The sequence below is a fragment of the Mizuhopecten yessoensis genome, unplaced genomic scaffold (assembly GCF_002113885.1).
Source record: "Mizuhopecten yessoensis strain PY_sf001 unplaced genomic scaffold, ASM211388v2 scaffold7725, whole genome shotgun sequence".
NCBI classification, from domain to species: domain Eukaryota; kingdom Metazoa; phylum Mollusca; class Bivalvia; order Pectinida; family Pectinidae; genus Mizuhopecten; species Mizuhopecten yessoensis.
In genome coordinates, this window is record NW_018407191.1 from 1,659,401 (window position 1) to 1,679,946 (window position 20,546).

At 34.1% G+C, this 20,546-nt stretch overlaps 1 protein-coding gene across 1 annotated transcript in view; it reads left to right on the forward strand.

Moving 5' to 3' along the window:
• The window catches only part of LOC110454230, a 32,836-nt gene that overhangs the window by 6,015 nt on the left and 6,275 nt on the right, over positions 1-20,546 (forward strand). The window contains exons 3-6 of the mRNA XM_021503638.1: positions 3,548-3,590; positions 8,706-8,815; positions 14,279-14,321; positions 20,501-20,521. Coding sequence (XP_021359313.1) covers positions 3,548-3,590; positions 8,706-8,815; positions 14,279-14,321; positions 20,501-20,521 — 217 coding nt within the window. The remainder of the gene's footprint in view (positions 1-3,547; positions 3,591-8,705; positions 8,816-14,278; positions 14,322-20,500; positions 20,522-20,546) is intronic.

Consider the following 20,546-nt stretch of genomic DNA (forward strand, 5'->3'; position numbering starts at 1 on the left):
TCGCAACAAAGTATTATAGTAGGCTTTCTGATAATTTGATTAAATTCCTGGAAATATGTGATGCCTTTAACATTAACTTATATTAAGATGTTTTTTGTCTAAGACCCGACAACCTAAATTATATGATAAACCTCTGATCGCTTTCCAAGTGAAGGATTTGTTCCCTGTAAAATTTATCTTAATTCATGTATATAGTTTCCCGTAGGGAATGTGGTTAATATGATCTTGTCTGGGACATTAATGTATAACATATTTCTGGAGTATTTTTTATGTGCTTTTGCACGTTAGCAATAAGTCCTTTAAACATGAATCACAAAAATTGGGTTTGTTATAGATACAGTATAGCGGAATGCTCTGATGGTCGTAATCTTGGCGATTTGAAAATAAAACCTGAAAGTTAATATTTGTTGATTGAGAATTTGGCAGGTTTTCATAAGGCCAATCTGTCTAATTTGGTACCTTGCCATAATCCTTGCCATTTTATACTTTTGATATTTATCCCATATCAGTGAGAATCATTTAAGTTTTTGGCGATCTATATGTGGACTGCCAAATCATCAGTTGTAATTCAATTTATCCGTTAAAAGGTATATACGAACATGTATATAGCTCCAAAATACTGTTACTAAAAATACTGAAAATATAGATACATGTACTCATAAAAATACAGGTCACAGTGACCTAGTTACTTTTACTGCTACATCCATTCAAAGTTGTATAAATGATTAAAAAAGTACATGATCTATCTCAAGATACAATAAATATTTTGGTGCCAAAGTAATGTGGCAGAAAAACAAAGTCACTGGTTCAAGTCCAATCCTATTAATAATATTCCTATCCCTAGTACACTTAGATACTAAAACAATGAAAAAATGCAGGACGTAAAACACAAATGCATAAAAGGATTTTGTAACTTCAATGGAAAAAAATCTCGGATAAGAGCAACGCTACTTAGATTTACACATGTATGCCTTGCTATCCTATTTTGATTTTGATTATTTTGATTGTGATGAGACCAAAACCAATCAGCCACATGATATTGAAACCAGGGGCATAACAGTGGATGTTTTGTCGAAGCTTAGTAAAACAACAACACTTGTTCGAAGACACATTTGTTCCAAATAGCTGAATAGCCAAATTTTTATCATCAGCACAATGATTTTATGTATATGACTTCAAACGTTATCTCATTCGGAATATTTTCCTTGATTTAAGGAAATGTCAATGAATACAGTGACATTACATACCTGTTTTCTACACCTATTGACTTACGTAACTGATACATTGTGGATTTACTGTCATTTTAGTATCAATTAAGGGTACAGTCACATCATTTTCGTTTGGTCAATTGTTTCGGTTTTCAGAAACCAAATCAAAATTAACCTGGGTAAAGTGTAAACAATGAGTTGTAGAAAAGCCAAACACTTTCGATTGTAGTTTGCTTTTCTGAATGATTATAACACTTTCCCAATAAAATTATCCACTTTAGGATGCCACAGAGATGAAATAAATTCAAAATAGATGAACGAAAACATGTGAGAGAAAGTAACCTTTAGCTTATTGATTTTACACCACGTCCTCAAAAATCACAAGACAGAGTCATGATATGATTTATCTTGACAAAGCTTACAGGGGTCTAATATGCTTAAAACTTCTAAAGATTTATACACAACCATTATATTTAGTCATGCAGCATGGTGGATGACTAGACCGAGGGACAGATTATGCTTATGCCATGTCGCAGAGTCCATCGTCCATCAACTTTTCCCTCTAAATTGCTATAGTCCTTTACGGTTCAGAGGATTTTGACCAAGTTTTGTCTGAAGCATTCTTTGCCAAAGGATTTTCATTTTGCGGAAAAGGTGCGGTGCCTTATAAGGAAAATAATGGTGAATCTTCAAAAACCTTTTCCTTCTTTAGAGGGATTTTAACTAAATTTGTTCTCGAGCATCTTCGATGCTAGGAGGACTCACTTTTATATTGGCAAAGGGTGTGCCCCTTTGGGACAGAGGGCGAGGGCCCAATTAGGGAAATAGAAAAAAAACTTTTCCTTCCTTTCAAATGGGAGGGGTTTAAACTAAATATGTTCTACAACGTCTTCGGGCTAAGAAGACCCAGTTTAACCCTGGAGGATTACGTCTGGTATTCGCAGATTTCAGAAATACTGTTTTTCCGTTAGCATGTGATAATAGTTATAATATTCTCATATACATTTGTATTAAGACGCCTCCATCGATTACAATGATTATAAGATATTTTGTTGTCTGAACAAAATGATATGCAATTGAAATAACTATCATGGACAAATGGCATTTATAACCGATCTTCGAACTAACACAGGTAGTAGGGTTATCGGCTCATTTCTTATTGTCCTCAATGTTGAAAGACAAAAATGTTGTACATAATTATTTGTCTTCGGCCATCCTGCTTAGATTTGCGGAGAATTATATTAAGTATATGTAGGTCATGCCAAGAATCACACTGTCAGACGTGTCCAACAAAACACAAAGAAGGTGTAGCTCTTGAACCCTAGCTACTGTTATATAAACCAGAGACCAAAATCCGCCACTGTGACGTCACAAATTCCATGTGACAGGTTAGCTCATTATAATTATCACAAGTAAGGGGCGGTCATATATCTAGGAAACGGGATACTTCTGAACGCTCGTTAAATGAGGATTCGGTATTAATTTAAGTGTATTTCAGATTTCGCTTAATTTTACAAAAAATAAAATATCTTGACCAAAATCCTATGTTTTAGCGCCTGAATATATACATGAACACTTATGAGCTATTGCAATTTACGGCAATTGACTGAAAATACATAAGTATAATTGTTCAAAAATCTGACTTCATGTTAGGAGGAAGATGTCCTCGCTCGGCTCCGTACTGGGCACACATATCCTACTCATTCGTACCTTTTAAAACAAGAAGATCCACCTTCATGCCACGCATGTGACACTCCATTTACAGTCGAACATTATTTAATAGAATGTTCCGATTTTAAACACATTCGTGACAACTACTTTCGAGTCCCGAATATGAAAACTCTTTTCAGTACCGTGGAAACGAAGGCATCATTTACCTATTTGAAAGGCTATTTTATAGACTCTGATGTCTTTAAACCCATCTTACCCTTTTTGACGTTACATATATCACATAGTCCATATCATCTATTCGTTATCTCTTTTATTATTTTAACCCCCTTTTTATTTTAATTATCTACATATACAATGCGAATGCTTTGAAAATGATTTTTTTTATCTGATTTTATCCTCGGTACTCACATGTTTGTTTAAAAAATGTAATAAAAAAATAGATCACCATGGCCCTAAATGACCACAGCCGTCGATGGGCCGTTAAACACAAACAAACAAACAAACAAACTCCATGTAATGTATATGCGTCTATGTTTATGTAAGCGGTTATTTATTTTAGGGGCAGATTTATATTGTCTTATAATTGTCAATTTATAGCAGATCAATACATTTTCTGTATGGATGCATTCATTTTAGCTAACATTTATTATTTTCTTTTCAATATTCAGGAATGGTTTCAAAAGAAAATGAAAAGCGATGTCATCCCACAGGGTAAGCAAAAATCATTCATTAACTATTGGTGGACTTAATTTGTTTGTTATAAATATAACGTTTTAGTTTGATAATGGAAATATGGAGAGTATGTAAGTACTAATCTGCAAATATGTTTGTCAGCATGTATACAGATAATTTTATGTAAGAAGAAAACATCAGAATAGCGAAATATAAGCATTGGGTTATTTCCGTGGAATCTTTCTTATAGACAATATTATTTTCACTTTTTGTAAGCTCTTTTGACAACTTATGTAACATTCTGTGTATTAGTTCTTTTATATTCCTAAATTTATCTATTATCATGACTAGTAAACCGAACGTTTCAATGTATTGTGACGTTTCTCCTATGGTCCGTACCAGTCTACCAGTCATACCGGAGATTTCCCTGGAGATTCCGGGGAGTATACCTACCCAAACTAGGGTGTATCAATATCCTAGGAAAGATGCTAATATAAACAGATAAGTTAATCTAGCTCTGAAACATTGCCTTTGTCTGAGAAATCACTGCTTGTAATCATGTACTTCTTGTACCTGTAAATATAAACAGGGGATATATACAAAGCAGTATCAATGTAACAGTACACTCGAAATAGCTACGTATGAAACAATAAAACACCTAATGCTAATCTAACTGAGCTCTCCTACTACTGATCGCCCAGCATGTGCATATATACACACACCCAGCAGTCGATTACTCGCTGACCTCTCGCTGCCCGACACAGCAATACACACACAATAGGAGAAATAAGACAACACGATAAAAGGCTAATCTTCCAGTACAGGTAAAGGGATTATCATCTTATTGGTTTGAAGCATCCATTGTCAAAGGTACGAACGAGAGCAAACTACCGTGGTAAATAGTATATTTGTAAGGCAGATACGTTAAGAAAACATTACTTTGATAAAAATACATTGTCTTTGTTGTTGCCTGTTATTTGACTATCAAGTTGATTAATTCCAGGATTAATCAGTCAGAGGATTTTAAGATTGAACGGCTACTAAAATGCGACGAATAACAAAGTTTATTTGCAGAAAATGACCACCATGAAAAGGACGACGCGCCTCCTCTAATAGCAATATTAGGTTATTATTATATAAATACGATAACTTGTAAACATTCAATATTGGTATAAAGATATATTTTACTTATTGATTCATAACCACAGTCCAAAAAGAACTTGCTTTAAAAGCGTGGTTGCATTATTGCATTACAATTCATGACAGCAATTTTACACCTGAATGTAATAAATGTTCACTGTGTAAGAGACTCATCAAGTCCATACAAATGTCATTGCTTAGCTTTCCGTGGCTCATATTCTGCCATCGTTTTATTGATTTTGAGTACGAACTACGGTTTCGTTGGTACAATTTTTGATAAATATTTTCAGCAAATCGGAGGCAATCGCAATCATCTTGAAACTGTTAAATCAGTCGGTAGTCGTTTGGCACATAATATGAAAAGGCAAAGCCTGAAAAGAGCGTAGCTTTCAGAATTAGATATACTGCTTTCAGAATGAGATAAGTCGGCTAATCGAGGAATAACAATAAAACATGAGCTCTAATGAGACTTAAGACCAACATTACAATTATGGGAATTTCGTTTACAGAAAAATTCGCATAACCGGAAGCGAGATCATGATTTTCTTTCTATACCCCCTCAAAAGTTATTTTCTCCTGCTTAGTAATTCAGTACATAAGAGTTTGACTCGCCATTTTTTTCGTGTGAAAGCCCAGTCAACTAAACTACTAAGAGCCGCAAAGTTGTAAATATAAGTTTAAAAACAAAAATATCAGGGATGGCCGAACTTGCCCCAGTCTCCCGTATAGAGACTTTTAACGTATATGATGGGTCGGGTGGCGCAGTGGATAGCGCGTTCGTCTTCACCAAGATGACCGGATTCAATCCCGGTCGACTGCCCAACCACGCGGGTTTTCTCCGGATACTCTGACTTTCTCATTCATTAAGAATTAAATCCTCTGCATGTTTCCGTCAGGGCACAATTAGAATTATCTAGATAAGTAGGGAAAAATGTTTGGCAGTTGCTTTAAAAAACAAGTGCATATTTTTTTTTTTTTTACGATAAGCCTAAGTAAATGTATTGAGGTGAAAGTTAAAAAATAAAAGAAAAAAGAAAACATTGTCATATTTTGATGTAATGTTGAGATTGTCGTTATATCGGTTAGCAGTCTCAATTCCTGTTCGATCCTGAAACACCGGATTGAATTTCACATTTTGTTACTGTCATCGAGGTTTGACAGGTAAGGATATGCCAAATAAAATTAAACAGTTTCTGTCTGTAACTAGTAATAAATCGGCGTGTGTTGTGAAAAAGTAATATGTTGCTAAAAAGGGGGCTCTGAATTCGGGGTGGTTGTTTTGAAAATTATTGTTGATTTCGACATAAATGCATTATCCATTGTTTCTTTAATGAGTGGTAGTGATGCATACATAAATTATGTAAAGACCATAACCAGACTTTCAAAAAATGTTAATTAATTTGTTGATATTCTCAACAAATGGAAATCAAAAGCTGATGGAATTTTAGACGATGAAAAAATAAATGTACACGTTGACCTATTGGTTTAATGTCGGCTCTTTTTGAAGATATCTCCCAGTAGAAAAATTAACAGAGCCTGGTTGCTGACAATCCAATCCAAATGAAACTGATGGTGAATGCATGTATGTCAAATTGTGCATAGAACTTGAAAGTTGTATTATGGCATTCTCTAAACACAATAACATCAACTCTGCAACAGTGATATACCATCAATTAAGATGCATCTCCATCAACGTTTGATGTAACAATCCAAATCTATAATGAGTAAACATACATTGCACATATTACACATGTGTATTATACTGTCAGTCATGTATTATATATGCGTATACTATTACAGGCAGGTATTACACTTGTATTTACTAGTACACACACATATATATATATACTATCACATACAGGTATTATTCACATATATAATATCACACACATGTATTATACATGTACCACTATATACCATCACACAGTTATTACATAAACTATCACCGCTGATACAATTAGTATACGCATACATACTTTCATACACAGTTATTATAAAGGTACATACTATCACACACATACATACTATCACAAAGTTAGTATACACATACATATATACGATCACAGTTATTTTACAGACACATGCTATCACACACAGGTATTACACACATACCTACTATCACAGTTATTGTACAGATACATACTATTGCACAGTTATTATACACATACATATACACTATCACAGTTATTAAACACATACTATTACACACATTTATTATTATACACATACATACTATTACACACATTTATTATACACATACATACTATAACACACTGTTATTATACACATACATTCTATCACAGTTATTATACACATACATACTATCACAGACGAGTATTACACATGTATATACAATCGCGGACATGTTAACACAAGTACAGTGCATACTAAGTACACTTTTGTACATGTTCTCTTATCCCTTTTTTTACCTTTAGTTATATTTGACAGGGTCACAGGGGTCAAATATTTCAAACAACTTCTTTTAGGGAACCACTACACTTCCTATCAAGAGTATGGTATTTCACAGGTTTTAAATTGAAATAAAAAAAATCAAATTAACTATTTATTATAAGTCCTCTTGTAAAAAGTTGATAAAGAGCATCGGGTCAGATAGCCAAAGGTCGTGGGTTCGAGCCCCAGCGACAGCAATAACTTTATCACTATTCCTCGTCCTACTACATATATATCTACTTAAGGGTCTGTGGTTTATTTTTCAATAAACTTAACAGTTTGCATACATGTATGAGTAAGACAGAAAATTTGTGCAGATGCATACCTTCTTATAGCTTTCAGATTCTTTTTTATTCCTCAAAAGTTCTTCAAAAGCATTTTATAACTCATTATGTCTTAAGACCCATTGATTTATATCTCATATATACCTCGCCAGCGACCAATGTACAGGACTTTATCCTAAAAAAGATACAAATAGTATACAGAATATAACCAGACAGTAATGTAAAACAAGTAGTTTACAGTGTATAAACCATTCGTTCTTGTAACTGCTATTAGTATGTTTTATCGCTAGGTGTATTTTAGTACAGCGAAGTAAACTTGCCTACTGTAGATTTGTGTTAAAGTACAATATACTCGCATGTGTAACCTGTCTGTAATAGTAAATACAAGTGTAATACCTGTCTGATAGTAAATTCAGATGTGATACCTGTCTGTGATAATAATACAAGTGTAATATCTGTCTGTGATACTAAATACAAGTGTAATACTTGTCTGTGATAGTAAATACATGTGTTATACCTGTCTGTGATAGTAAATACAAGTAAAGTATCTGTCTGTGATACTAAATGTAAGTGTATTACAGCACATGAGCCTGAAATTCTGTCAATAATGAATAATCATAGGTATTTTTTTGTATTACTGTTATTGTTCATTATTGACAGAACTTCAGGCTCCTGTGATTACAGATGAAATACAAGTAAAGTGTTCTACTTTCGTTTTCAAATAAATGCAACAAAATAAGACAATATTCTCAATAACCAAATGCTTTCACTTCATTATACATAATCATAAAGACTTTTACCTGTTTGACTCCGCATTTTCTTCATTTAAAGCGTAATAGATGAACTGTAGTAGATAGCCGAAGCAAGTAACCACCCTTCAAGGCTTCGTGTCAAGTACCATAACGCATTCGGAAACTCTTGTTTTTTTTCTTTCCATTCGGTTCGCAAAATACGAAACTAAAAAAGCTGAATTAAAATTACAGAGGTGCAATGTGCCACATTCCAAAGTGTAGAAAGGGGAAGCAACTCTGTTTACGTACGCATGTGTTACCATAAAAGAGCTTCGCTCGGGCGCCTTCGGCGCCCAAGAGTTACGCTCTTATTATACACTTTGTATAAGTCCTTCATGTACGTTTTCTTCTGTAATTAAAATTTTCTTGCAAGCTTGTGTTGTGATTCGGTTGCTCTGCATATAAAGACATGCGTGCCTTAGAGAGACTGTTTTTCTTTATCTTTCAATTCCATTTAACCTAAAATGTTTGTTTTACATTTTTTTCAGATAACAGTTCCTTGCTCGAAGAAAAAATACCTACAGAATTTTGCATTGCATACTTGGGTTTACGACCAGGCACAATTCTCTTTTTAATCATAATTATCTGGTTTTCAATCGTAAGTAAATATTCTGATTTCTCCCTGCCCCATCCGCTTTAAAAGAAGTGTTAAAAATATTACCTGGTATAATTATAGTCTTATACTTTAATATCGAAGCAGTATCCTTCAAACATTGACTTATATTATACTAATTTATTTTTACCGGTGAATTATTGAAAATCATTCATTTTATAGAAGAGATGTTTTTCAATCAGGGAATTATATAAAAAATGTATTGATATTACTTTTGCTAATAAACTAATCAAAACACTGATAACCAATTACCATTTGCCTAGTCTACTGCCGATATTAATTATCTGTTTCCATTCATGGGGAGACTATTCTTTGGGGTAAATACAACGTTAAATTTTACATTTAACTTTCATTTTCATGTCACATTTTGTCGGGAAGGATTTTCTAGACATGCTAGCGGTAAAAGGATCTAGACCAAATATTGTCAGCTTGATCTGTCTCGTCGCGTTCCGGGGAGGCTTTTTGCTGATAAAAAATGAAATAAACAGAAAATCTAACAGTGTATTCAGTAATACCAAATCTATTTCACGAAAGTGGCGAATAGTGTGATACCTTTCACATGTACTGCGCACTGCAATGCACCATACTATACCATGCTTCAATATATTTAAATAAGGAGCGTTAATTTACTAACACATACATGTACATGCATTGGTGGTCTTAAAAAATACTCTCTTAAAAACGTATTCATTCATAAAAACTAAGTTCTCGATAAACAGTGTGATGTTAAACATATTTTATGTATACAAATTATGGTAGAGTTAATATTCAAAGTATTATGTCAACAATTAGTACATGATAGTGTACCAATACCAACTCTTTTTCGGTAGCTGCTGGTGTGAGGGACCACACAGTATGTCCATGGATAGGGTTGTTTATAAAGCAAAGAATCATATATCAAACTTACACTAAGGATACGTTTTCTTTCTAAAAGTTACAATCTCGCATATCAATCAATTACATCTCTAGTATTACCTTATCTATACATGTATATGCTATCACATGATATTTATTATCGGAATTTTTCATTTTCTTGATTTGTTTATACCCACATTTTGACTAATTAAAGCATATATTTTAGTACATGTGATGTAAGATATGAATCATAAACATTGACCGTTTTTAATATATAAAATGACGACTGAATTATAAATTCCTCTTGGTTATTATAATTTTTTGGTTAATTAACATTTTTCTTGTCTCGATTTTTCATCAAAAGTCAATGAAATATGATTCATGCAGCCAGTTTTAAAGCAACATCGTTGTTAAAATTCACATTATTAGTAAAACAGAATTATTTTATTATCATAATAGCAAAATATAATGCTACAAATTAGAGAATTATTTAATTTGCTATAAAAGTCCGTAGTGCAACATTGAAATGAAAGTTGATATGAATTTAGATATTTCAAAACTGTGCTTTGATACTTTTGGCTTTTAAATCAGACAGGCGACTACAAAGTGCACTTGATACCAAGTTAAGTTTGTTCTCAAAGGTATCGATTGTTTTGTCGATATAAAAAATAAAAATAGTCTTGGATGATGAACAATCAACATCTCAACAAGCTTTCTGATAATTTGATGAGATGCCTGGAAATATGTTATGCCTTTAACCTTAACTTATACAAAGATTTTCTTTGTCTAAACGCGAAATCATAAATTGTTCCATAACTCTCTGATCGCTTTCAAATAAAGGATTTCTCCCTCTTAAATCAATCTTAATACATGTATATGGTTTCATGTAGGGAAGGTGGTTTCTATGATCTTGTCGAAGACTGAAATTAATAAACATGTATGGAGTATTTCTTTTGTACTGCTGCAAGTTAGCCCCTAGTCCTTCAAACGGTATCACAGTAATTTGGGTTTGTTATATATAGAGTATAGCGGAATGCTCTGACGGTCGAACCTTGGCGATTTGAAAAAAAACCTGAAAGTTAATATTTGGTGATTGGGAGTTTGGCAGGCTTTCATCAGCCCAAGCTGTCTTTTGATACTGTTTGCATTTGTCTAAATTTTGATTTGGATTATTTTGATAGTGACGAAACCAACACCATCAGCCACATGGTAATGAAACCAGAGATATTAAAGTGGATGTTTTGCTGGCGTAAAGCAAATACGCCTCACCGAGGATTTTAATCCAAATTTTATCACCAGAACAATGATTTCATATATATAACGTCAAACGGTATCTCTTGGAATATTTGCATTGAATTTAGGAAATGTCAATGAAAAAAATGACACATATGGATATTAAATACCTGTTTACTATTGGCTTACGTAACTGATGTATTGGGGATCTCCTGCCATTTTGATATCAATTAAGGATACAGTCACATTATCGTTTAGTCATTTTTTTTCGGTTTTTGGAAAACAAATTAAAATTAACCTAGACAAATTGTAAACAATGAGTTGTAGAAGAACCATACAATTTCGATCGTAGTTTGCTGTTATGAATGATTATAACACAATAAATATTTTCACGTTCAATATCACAAAGATCAAATAAGTTCAAAATAGATGAACATGTAAGAGAAAATAACCTTGAGCCTATTGATTCATACCACGTCCTCAAAAATAATTTGGCAGAGTCATGATACGAGTTATCTTGACAAAAGCTAACGGGGTCTAATATGCTTAAAACTTATAAATATTCGTACACAACTATTAGATTCAGTCATGCAGCATTGTGGATGACTAGAGCGAGCGACCAAGTGAGCTTATGCCGTTGCGCAGCGTCTGTTGTCCGTCAACGTTCCCCTTTAAAGCACTACTAGTCCTTAAGTGCTCTGTTAACTTTGAACAAATTTGGTCTAGAGCATACTTGGCCAAAGGGTTTTCAATTTTGTATAAAGGACGATGTGCCGGTGGCCCCCTGTGGCCCCCTTGAGGCAGAGGGTTAGGGCCTAATACGGAAAATAGAGGTAAATCTTCAGAATCCTTTTTATCCCTTACCAGTGGAGGGATTTTTACCATTTATTTCAGGCGTATCTTCGGAGCAAAGGCTCTCAATTTTGTATAAGCGAATAGTGTGCTTCCTTGGGGGCAGTGGGATGGGCCAAAAAAGGGAAATAGAAGTAGATCTTCAAAAATCTTTTCCCTTCCTTACCAGTGGAGGGATTTTATCTAAATTGGGTCTAGCGCGAATTCGGGCTAATTTGAGTCAGTTTAGCTCTAAAGACATGGGGGCGAGGCCAAAGGGAGAAAATGGAGTGTGTGGCCTCCCTTGGAGTAGAGGGACAGGACCCAATAGGGGAAATAGAAGTAAATATTTTGAAAGCTTTCTCCTGTATGAATATAGGGATTACGACCAAATTAGTTCTAGAGCATAATTTGGCAAGTTGGCCTCAACTTATATAAATAAAGTGCGTCACCCCCGGGGGGCAGAGGGTTGGGGATCAATAGGGGGAAAAGATAGATAAATAAAATCGTTCCCTCCGTATGTATTTACGGGTTTTATCCTCATCCTTTTACCAAATATGCAATTGCTAGGTTTGATGAGAAGAATACATCCATACTACCACGATTTGTTCGGATATCAAGACCCACGCCTGGGTCATAACAGTGAAAACAGTTGAGATCCTGAGACCATAGCCATATACAAAAGTAGTTGACATAAAGAGCACATTCATGTTCTTGATGTCTAACCGGCGGATTAAAAGGTTCTTATTACAGCTTGTATTTCTTTTTTGATGACCTGGTATATAAACAAAATAGCAGGTGAGCTATTAAGGCCCCTGGACTTCTTGTTGAAGTATAATTACGTATTACTTTAAATACAATTCACATAAAGTTCTCATTAATGCTAGAAAAAATATAACAGTATTATATCAATGTTTTCTTATGCGGTTGGGAAACAAAATCTGTTTGGCACAGTGGCCATTTTCAAGCTCAAATATATCAGCTATGTTTAAAATGCTTTTACGGTCGTTCTACATTATAATTGGCATGTAGTATGTTGGGGTGAATATTTTTTTGTGCAGGTGAATTACTTTACAATGCCAAATGTGTTAAAATTCGTGCAAAGATATATGGTGAATTATGACCTGTTATATCACGTCTGGTATTCGCAGATTTCAGAAATACTGTTTTTCAGTTAGCATGTGATAATAGTTATTATATTGGCATATACATTTGTATTAAGATGCCTCCATTGATAACAGTGATTATAAGATATTTTGTTGTCTGAACAAAATGATATGCAATTGAAATAACTATCATGGACAAAGGGCATTTATAACCGATTTTCCAACTAACACAGGTAGTAGGGTTACCGGCGCGTTTCTTTTTATCCTCAATGTTTAAAGACAAACATGTTGTTGAAAGAACTAAAGTCAATTTCAACAGAATTATAATGTATTTAAATGCGTTTTTACCTAAGGCAGAAACATGTTTCACAATTTCACAGTAGCTCCTGAACCCTAGCTACTGTTATATAAACCAGAGACCAAAATCCGCCACTGTGACGTCACAAATTCCATGTGACAGGTTGGCTCATTAAAATTATCACAAGTAAGGAGCGGTTACCTTTGGTTGCATATATCTAGGTAACGGGACACTTCTGAACGCTCGTTAAAGGATGAGTCTGTATTAATTTAGGTGTATTACAGATTTCGCTTAATTTTACAAAAAATAAAATATCTTGACCAAAATCCTATGTTTTAGCGCCTGAATATATACATGAACACTGATGAGCTATTGCAGTTTACGGCAATTGACTGAAAATATATAAGTATGATTGTTAAAAAACCTGTAATGAGGAAGATGTCCTCGCTCGGTTCCGTACTGGGCACACATATCCTACTCATTCGTACCTTTTAAAACAAGAAGATCCACCTTCATGCCACGCATGTGACACTCCATTTACAGTCGAATATTATTTAATAGAATGTTCCGATTTTAAACACATTCGTGATAACTACTTTCGAGTCCCTGAAATGAAAACTCTTTTCAGTTCCGTGGAGTCGAAGGCATCATTTACCTATTTGAAAGGCTATTTTATAGACTCTGATGTCTTTAAACCCATCTTACCCTTTTTGACGTTACATATATCACATAGTCCATATCATCTATTCGTTATCTCTTTTATTATTTTAACCCCCTTTTTATTTTAATTATCTACACATACAATGCGAATGCTTTTAAAATGGTTTTTTTTATCTGATTTTATCTTCGCTACTCACATGTTTGTTTAAAAAAATTAAATAAAAATTAAATCACCATGACCCTAAATGACCACAGCCGTTGATGGGCCGTTAAACCCAAACAAACAAACAAACAAACAAACAAACTCCATGTAATGTATATGCATCTATGTTTATGTAAGCTGTTATTTACTTTTACGACAGATTTATCTTGTCATATAATTGTCAATTTAAGGCAGATTAATACATTTTCTGTATGGATGCATTCATTTTAGCTAACATTTATTATTTTCTTTTCAATATTCAGAAATGGTGTCAAAAGAAAAAGAAAAGCGATACCATCCCACAGGGTAAGCAAAAATCATTTATTAACTATTCGTGGAATTAATTTGTTTGTTAAAATTATAACGTTTAAGTTTGAAACGGAAATATGGAGAGTATGTAAGTACTATTCTGCAAATATGTTTGTCAGCATGTATACAGATAATTTTATGTAAGAAGAAAACATCAGAATAGCGAAATGTAAGCATTGGGTTATTTCTGTAGAATCATTCTGATAGACAATATTATTTTCACTTTTTGAAAGCTTCTTTGACAACTAAAGAAAACCAATGTAACATTCTGTGTATTAGTTCTTTTATATCCCTTTATTTATCTATTAGCATGACTAGTAAACCGAACGTTCAATATATTTATTTATTACCCAAAATAAATTTTTGAATAACCAGGAATTATATTACTGATCGATTTCGAGAAGGCATTCGATTCGGTGTCCTGGCAATTAATATATAATGTTCTAGAGTTTTTAAGTTTGGTCCTGAATTTATTAAATGGATAAGCGTTTTGTTTAATGACGCTAAATTATGTGTACTCCAAAATGTTTGTTTTTTCATATTTTTCTTTTAATATAGGACGGGGCTGCCGTCAAGGCGATCCCATCTCGCCGTATTTTTCTCACGTGTGTAGAAATTATGGGTATCCTTATAAAGTCTAATCAAGAAATTAAAGGTATTGTTAATAAAGAGTATTAACTCTTTCAATATGCTGATGATAATGGTATATTTTTTAATAGTACGGAAAAAATCACTCAAGAAAACTCTTGATCTCCTGGACCAGTTTTCGAAGTTTTCGGCTTGACACCTAATTTTGATAAAACTAAGGCAGTCTAAATAGGTTCAAGGAAAAATGCCACAAATAGATTATGGAATGAGTGGAACCTTGAGTGGACCAATGAACCGTTCACGGTACTGGGCATCCAATGGAGCTTAAAACTTTTTAAATTTTAAAGCCAAACTTAGTGATATCAATAATACACAAAAACATTGGTATAAAAGAAGACTGACTGTCCGCGGTAAGATAACGGTAGTCAAATCTCTATTAATTCTGAAATTGACTCATTTATTTACGAGCTTACCTAAACCAGAAGACAAACTTACTTAAGAATTAGAAAATGTCATTTTCAATTTTATCTGGAATACAAGAGATAGAATAGCTAGAAATCAGATAATACAAGATTATAAGGATGGTGGCTGTAGGATGACGCACATTGTATCCTTAAATAAAGCATTAAAATTAACCTGGATACGGAGAATTTTCAATTCTGACACTACCTGGAAAACTTTCTTGTATATAACACAAATGTCAACAAGTTCACAACTTTCGGTGACAAATACCTCATTAAACTATCACAAAGATATAAAAACCCATTTCGGATGGAAGTGTTTAGTACATTTGCTGAATATATCAAAAAACTAGATATTAAACCCCTGACCTGCTAAAACTAACATTATGGTTCAATGCTCAGATAAAGGTAGAAAACTTCACAGATGGTTTGCTAGGAGTTGACGGCAATACTGATTTAATAAAATTACAAACTATCGTTTTCAATATACAGTTGTGGGATCGCACAACGGTACACGATGTGCGATGTGCGCACGATGTGTGCACGGTGTGTGAACGATGTGTACACGAAGTGCGAACGATAAAAAAACTGGACGATCACTGCTTGCGCGCATTTGTGCGGACGATCGACGAACGTTGTGCGATAACAATCGTGGTTGGTGTAAATTGAGGAATGCCTTAAAATATATACGGTGTCGTGTTTAAACATATAAACTTGATTTTTTAGAATGTTTCTATATTCAAGCTACATCTATAAGCTAATATTTCTGTCCATACTTTCTTAAATTAAGAAATGGATTTTTCTGTGTTTTTTAAACGACCTTAATCGACACATGTACAATTATAACACAGTCTCGGCAACACAGGTGAACATAGCCACTTTGTACCTGGACTGTATTTTTCCCCCGCCCGGAGCACTTACGTAACTCGTCAAGTTGTGAAAACCAGGTGAAAGGGAGCTAAAGACCAAACGAATGCCAATAACAAATACTTAACGTCCAGTGGTATTTTCATAACGGTCATACGGTATCACATATCTGCTCTATGTGTCAAGCAAATGCCAGGTAAAAATCCGGTCACTAATCAAATTGTTATTTACCTGTTTTATTACCGAGGAGCCAAACCCATTCTTGACAGTCTAATGATCATTGTATACTGTGTTACACGCATTGATAAATTGTACATAATTTTAAGTATACATAGTGATGAGAGAATTACATTAATGTGTACAGTGTACATTATTGAATACGAGCCTTCCGTATTTTTTTTCACTCCGTAATATTGATCAACAAATTGTACCTAATCGCACAGATGTGCGGAGATAAGCGCACAACGAGGCGAACGATTGTTAAATCGCATAGTTGTGCGCACCATGTGTGTACGATGTGTGGACGGTGTGTGAACGGTGTATGCACGGTATTTTTGGTGCGTTTTGCGGTCACACAACTGTAATAACAGATGTGACTCTGCAGTGTTTTCAATATAGAATTATACATAGGATACTCGCAACTAACAGTTTTCTTACAAAAATGAAAATAAAAAATAACCCACTTTTCACATTCTGCAAACATTCTGAAAAAACTTTACTACACATATGTTTCGAATGTGAACATATCGCGAGGCTTTGGCTACTTCTTGAAAACTGGATATTCTCAAAAACCTCTGTTTACATTAACTTTGCAAAACAAGATATCTTTTTTGGGAAAATAAGTAAAACAAATTATGTGCAGAATCTTATTATGTTAATTGTTAAATATTACATTTACAAACAACGTATGAAAGGTGAAACACTTTTTATAAAAAAAGTGTAAAGATAGATGTAGTGTACAATTATAATGTGGAAAAATATACTGCAACATGTAAAGGGAAACAAAATACCTTCTTTAAGAATGGAGACTCTTTTCTAGCTCAATGATACCATAGATTATTTTCCATGTCTAGTGTATTTATCCATGTGTGCACCTATATCTTTTACCTAATTTGATTGCCGCCCTAGATGTGTATTAACCAATTTCGAATCATTCATTCTTACTCCAGACCGCAATGTTACGGTCACAAATATACAGGTACTACTTGCGTAATGCACATCTCGGATGGGAAGTCGAAAATTCTCCTTAAACATCCATAGTACGAGAGCAAGAGGGTATGCAAGTTGTGTTTTTTGCTGTCTTTTGTAAAAAAAAAAAAAAAATGGAAAAAAAAACACAAATAAAGAAGTTGGTAAAAAACAAACAAAAAACTAGTGCAATTTCTCCACCTCCTTCCAGCTGTTCTGTTGACAGCAGAGTGTACTGTTAATAATGTTAGGTAGAAAAGAAAAATCACAGCATGGATTCTTACTACATTCGGTTTTTTATCACTTTTTCCAGAGAAAGTATAGTATACTTATTGCTTTATTTCGTTTCTCATTAAGACAACTCTGCCGAATTAGAGATCATTCATTGTCACTGTTCATTTTTTGTTTGTTTCTTAAACATTTTTTTTCCTTTTCTCCTTATTATCTTTCCGCTCCCTCTTCCACCATCCGACGCTATGGCTTTTTTTGTCGGACCCCTTTCTTGGAAACTGTTGGTCAGATTTACGTTATACAAGTAATGATCTGATGTAGATGTGCACTCTTCTTAATGTGTTGCTGCGCACCAAAAATGACCGCCATTGTCTTTAATAAAAGTTTCAATCAAATCGCGAGACAGGATACTTACACTATGATGTTGTTCTATTTCATTTATATCCAATGTTCATTATGACACCACAGACATTTCCGCTACTTCCGTTTCTTGATTTAACATGATACTCTTCTAGGCCTCGATTCTGATTGGTCCATCTCATGATATTGTTTTGCTTGATTTGGTTTAAGTTTTTTAACGACTTATCAACAACTAAGGTCATTTAAAGGGGCTGGTCGGGGAAAAATGTAATATTTGCTAAAATGGCATACACATGTTTAAAATACCTTCTTATGAAATATACCGATTCAAATTTTGCTGCAATTTACTCCCTAAGAGTAAAAAATATAATTATATTAAAGAAATCCTAAATCGTCACCTGACAGTCTAAAACTCTCAATTGACCCAGACCAGTGATGTAATTTTACCGCACACGCGTCATCAACAAGGCCAAATGTAAACATCGCGGCGAAAGAAAGAGATGCATGCAAAAGTCATGACATGCACGAGGTATCAATACCACTATATATAACGACAACATATAGGTAGGAATACTACTCTTGCATCATATTGCTGTCTTGTCCGCTAGTTGAGTCCGACATGGCACATGACGGCGTGCTGTTGTTAGTATCTTCACTGCCTCACTTTCGAAAAAAACACGTGACGTATATAAATAGATATGCGCTAAATTTACGCGGGGCTCCCCCGAGATTTCAGTGGTCAAAACTGGACATTGCAAGCAGGAACTCGACCATCATATTGCCGTGGTATAACTTTTGGAAGTCCAGAGAACGCATTTAGACTAATTTAATTTGTATTTTTTCCCCCGACCAGCCCCTTTAAGAAGGTGCCTCCATGTGTGTTGTGTATGCGTGAATTTGTGTGTATGTGCCGGAGACTTTAAAGGGCTATCGCACTGAAATACCATGCCGAAGGCACCCAGCACAGCATTTCGCCCGGTCACATTATATTGACAACGGGTGAACCAGTTGTTGCACTTCCCTAAATGCTGAACGTTAAGCAGAGAATTGCAGCTACCATTTTTAAGGACTTTGGTATGGGGACAGAACCCATTGCCTTCTCCGCCTGCGCGAACGCTCACCACTAAAGCAAAAAGTGAGACACTGCCATTTAGTAGCGATCTCCGACCTGCAGGGTTGTTTGATTTTCAATGTCGATTAATGTTTGGTGTGCAGGTATGTTAAAACACTTCAAACTCTACTGTAACTGCTGTTTGCATCATATACGAATATTGGAGATATTTGGGGACTCTCTAAAGGCCAACAATACAAATAGTGCTTATATGATTTATCTTGTTTTAGGTACTCCGCAGCCAAGAGAGCAACTCGCATTTGAAAATGATAATGTAACATTTGACGTTACAAAATTAACACAAAACAAAGAGTATAAATGGACATACATGGATGGCGCTAACAACGATACAGGCAGCATATCAGACAAAAGATACGAAGTCGAAAACAATCAAGACACGTGTAAACTCACGATAAAAGGATATAGAAAAGAGGACAATGGCATATATATATGTAGGGATAAGGAGACGGACGAACATCTGACAGTGTATTGTCTGAATAAGTATTTTATTAATAAATAGGAAATGTATATTACCATTAACATATATCGGCTGTCTATAAATAGTTGCAAAATTAAATACATCACATATTTGAAAACCATTTAGATATGTATTGCTTCTATTCATCCCTTTTATTTATGATTAGGAAGGTCAACCTTGGTAAACAAATTGCATTTTCTGCGCATAATTTGTTTTCAGTAATAACTCCTTGAAAACAGTCAAGTTTCAATTGATAAAAATAAAAAGGTAACACAGAAGATATAATTACACCCATTATACAACATCTTTCTCAATAAAATATATTTCCGAACATTTTATCTTCAAACATGTAGATAGTTATACATTAGACAGATAGCCATAATCAAATGAACTTTAATTATAAAAATTCTACTTTTGTCTCAAAAGAATACAATTATGATTGCTAGATCAAATTGGAGGAGAATGCAAGACCCAAAATAGATTAACGTATTTCCTGTTAGTCAGTGAAGTGCTAGATTCTTTAAACACGATAAAACTGATATCTTTACATTCATAATAAGATCAAACAGTTCGGCGTGAGCAATACATGCTAAATTTGTTTGAAACAGACGTTTTCGAAAGCTGGCAAAATAGGTTTTCAACCGTTATTAGTGTTTGAACAAACTTAGCATTTATGATATCGTTACACTACGATAGGTATTTAAATAGATATTTCTCACAGCTTGAAAGAACATATGTTGTACATTTTGAGATAAAAGACAGCTTAATGTATGTTGTTTTTGGGGAATCAAATAAATTTTATCGGTTGAGAAAAAGATGTGTTCCTCTTCTTTTCTTGAAAAAATGTAATCACACTTTTATTTAACTCATTTTTTTCAAATTTTTATTTCAGAAACGAAGAACAAACTAAAAGGTAAGACTTCTTTTGCAACATTTTT